Source organism: Kickxella alabastrina (genome assembly GCF_025024165.1).
Source record: "Kickxella alabastrina strain RSA 675 chromosome Unknown BX661scaffold_174, whole genome shotgun sequence".
Lineage (NCBI taxonomy): Eukaryota > Fungi > Kickxellomycota > Kickxellomycetes > Kickxellales > Kickxellaceae > Kickxella > Kickxella alabastrina.
In genome coordinates, this window is record NW_026251645.1 from 6,450 (window position 1) to 10,262 (window position 3,813).

Here is a 3,813-nt window from a genome sequence, read left to right on the forward strand (position 1 = left end):
CCAGCTCTACGCCGTGGCCAAAATGTCCATGAACGAGACTGGTGGCGGCGAAGGAGTCGAGGTGCTGAAGAACGAACCCTATGACAACGAAATGGGAAAGGGCCAGTACACATACAAGATTTACCACCTGGGCAGGTAAAGTATTTGAAGAAGAAAAAAGCATTTTTAGTAATTTAGCACTAATTTTATTCTGTTTGTGTATTATTTATTGTGGAGAATGTTGCTATTGTTCCCTATAAAAAAATTGGTGTATTAGGGTTGGTTGGATAGTTGTACTAAAAATAACGTATTCATTTTATTCTATTATTATTATTATTATTATTATTATTATTATTTTGGTTAGCCGTATCCCTGCTCTGCTGCGTCCCCTGATCCCCAAGGATGCACTGATCCTCCACGAGGAGGCCTGGAACGGATACCCCCACTGCAAGACAGGTAACGTTCCCTAGACAGCAAGCATATTGCGAGAGAGAGAGAAGCCAAAGCCAAAGCCAAAACATACACACACAGCTAACAACAAACCCCCTTCAAACAATTGCAACCTGTGCTCATTTTATGCATCCCTGTATAAACCATTTTTGTTCCCACAACAACGGACAAATGCAATATAGTTGTGACTTCGCCGTACATGAAGGAGAACATGCGCGTGGTCACCGAAACGATGCATCTGGCCGACCGCGGCACCACGGAGAACGCTCTGAACCTGAGTCTCGACCAACTGGCACAGCGCCAAGTAGAGTACATTGACGTAGCAGACAACTCGACAATCTCCAAGGCTGCCTACAAGCCTTCGGAAGACCCCTTCACTTACAAGTCGAAAAAAACCGGGCGCGGGCCGTTGAACAAGTCTGGGTGGGAAAAGGACTGCGAGCCCGTAATGACTTGCTACAAGGTTGTCACTGGGGAGTTCAAGTGGTGGGGGATTACGTCGACGGTTGAGCCCCTGATACAGAGCAATATGCGCAATGTCTTTACCATGTTCCATCGCCAGTTGTTCTGTGATACGGATGAGTGGTATGGAATGACTATTGAGGATGTGCGTGCGTTGGAGGAGGAGACTGCAAAGAAGCTTGTGGAGAAGCGCCAGCAGGAAGGTTCGTCCAAGACTGACTTTAATTGAGGAAATGTAACTTTAGTTTCATTGATTTTTACAACAATTTTATTTATCTTTTTTTCTTCTTCTATACCCCCATCATCTATATAACATTCTTTTTTGTTTGTTTTGGTTACAGTGGTTATAAGCCGAGTTCAACAGGAGCAAGTTTAAAAATGAAAAATAAAATAAAATAAAAAGCGTGACTTTTTCCCACAGTACAGAGTCAAAAACAGAAACCTCTTATATTTTAAACCTCATTCATGCGCTTGATAAAAAAAGTAATGCTTACCACCTCTCATCTTTCTTGAAATTTTTCTTTTTCTTTTTGTATTTCAACTTTATACTATATTACAAATCCCCTCTCTCCAGACAATACAAAAAAAACAGATAGATAACAAGAACGAGAAAAAAAGGGGTTTTTTTAATTTATTATAACTATCATTATGCCGAAATACTACTGCGACTATTGCGATATTTTCCTCACGCACGATTCCGTATCTGTGCGTAAAGCGCACAACACCGGGTGGAAGCACATAAACCAAGTGGCCGCATACTACCACGGCCTCGACCACGACAAGACACAGGAGATCATTGCAACCATTAAAACGGCCTACGAAGGTAAGGAGCTTCCTGATCTGCCCACGGTCGTGTATCCGCCGCCTGGCAGTGGATATGAGGGTGCGGGAAGCGGCAGAAGGTATTCCGGCGGCGGAGCCAGCGGGTATGGTGGTGGGAGAGGCGGGGGAGGGGCGATTATTATGGCGGGAGAGGCGGTGGAGGACGCGGAGGACGCGGTGGGCCGAGAGGCGGTGGTGGGTCAAGGGGAAGCAGCAGCGGTGGGTACCGTCAGAGATCCAGATCCCCATACGGTCGCAATAATGGTAGTGGATCATTGGCCATGCTGGCTCCGCCGCCAATGTCAATGCCGATGCCTCAGCAGATGACACTGCCGGTTCCGCCAATGGGAGTGCAGCAGCAGTATTCCTCCAGCACAGGACGCTTGTTTAGGTCGCCAGGCGGGGGAAGCAGTGCAGGGCAGTATGACCAACAGCAGCAGCAGAGCCACTACAGCAGCGGTACTGGTGGACCACCGCCACCTCCTGGCATGGCATCGTCGTTGTCGTCGAACTCCCGTAGTATGCGCTATCCCGGGCAGCAGATGCCGCCACCACCTCAGTCGCAGATTCACGAGCGCGAGCGTAGCCGCGAATGGGACCACCGATCATAATCTTATAAAAAAATATATAAATATAAATCAAACACTCGATACGCCTAGAGTTTGTTCAAAACATTAAATGTTGTTTATGTTCTTTTTTATCATTTTAAAATTAAAGCAGTGATAGTGATATTAAAACCACACTAACAAATCCCTAACCATTGAGAAACCTCTGAAAGCGTGCTTACGCATTTATTTTTGCTTTTTGTTAAAAGGTAGGTTGTGTGCGTTGACAATTCTTTAACATCTTTTTCAAAAGGTAGGACAAAGGCAGCATTACTCTTAGGCACTTGGCAGCGGATTATCGATTTCCCCCCATAGAAAAGTTAAAGAATAAGACTGAAGATATCTATTACTAATTGCACTGAGGTAAACGTAAAAAAGAACCCTCTTAATTTCCGTTTTCCTTTTCCCTTCTCACATGGCGTCGTAGCCGACCAAAACGTACGCTGGGCTGGGCTGGTACAGCATCTGTGACACCAGCTCAAAGCCGGAGTACATGAATGCGCGCACAAGCGTCGCTGCCGCCGCCGTATCCACCGGCCCACCACTCACCGTGCTCAGCGCCTTAGGCAGAGCACAAATAACCGACGCACAGCCCAGGACATCCTCAGCAAGCTCCATCAGCGCCATAACCGCCGTGCGAAAGCTCCCCTCGCTAGCGACAAACTCAGACACATACACGAAAAGCACATCGTCAATGATGAACCCGTGCCAGGGGCGGCGCTCACACCCGATGGCGCGGAACTTGATGTCGGCTGAAATATGCCGCACGCCGGATTTTAGTGTGCCTTGGCTGGGCACGCCGTGTGGGAAAAGCTCGCGCTGCAGATCTGCTGCTGATTGGAGGGCAATCTCGTGGTTTCTTTTCCTCGCATCAGCCGAAGCAGATGCAGAAACAAGAGCGCCTCTTCTGCAGCCTCTTTCCATGTCCTGCATCATGCGAGGCATTGTTCTATTGCTCATACTGTTGCCGTTGCTGCTCCCAAACGACTGCTGCTGCTGCTCCCGGACAACCGTCCCTTGCCTCTGGACTATCGACATGCGGCCGTCGTCCCCAACCGCATACCTGGCAGCGCTGTCACCGCCGCCAGGCTCAATAGCACCTACCGAAGAGCCGTCAAAAACACCACCCTACTTCCCTACCCACCGTGTAAAAGTACCGTTCACCCCTGCTTTGCAGCACGCTCAACACTGCACTCGGCAGGGAAGAAAAGATCACGACCGGTCGCCGCTGAATTATTCTCCAGAGACGAAGGGCTCATCTGCTGGTCAGCGTACTGGCCATCGGCATTCTCGCCAAACACCGCCGCCATGCTGTCCAGATACCCAATGCCTCTGACATCGTTGGAAATAGTCGCCGCACTCCCGCTAGCGCTGCTGCTCCTGGGCGACAGGTCCTGCAACGGGATAAACGCATCCCTGGTTGCCTGGCGGACACTGTCGCCGTAGATACTATTCGGTTTACCATCATCAACCGAGGTATTATCATTGAGGCTCG

At 48.8% G+C, this 3,813-nt stretch overlaps 1 protein-coding gene across 1 annotated transcript; it reads left to right on the plus strand.

Annotated features, from left to right (window-relative positions):
• Positions 1–1,539: 1,539 nt before the first annotated feature.
• Positions 1,540–1,713, plus strand: BX661DRAFT_137430 (U1 zinc finger-domain-containing protein; the record flags this gene model as incomplete). Its single annotated transcript, XM_051532696.1, has 1 exon — positions 1,540–1,713. A coding segment is annotated over one exon (174 nt), but the record flags the coding sequence as incomplete, so codon positions are not given.
• Between the last annotated feature and the right edge of the window lie 2,100 nt (positions 1,714–3,813).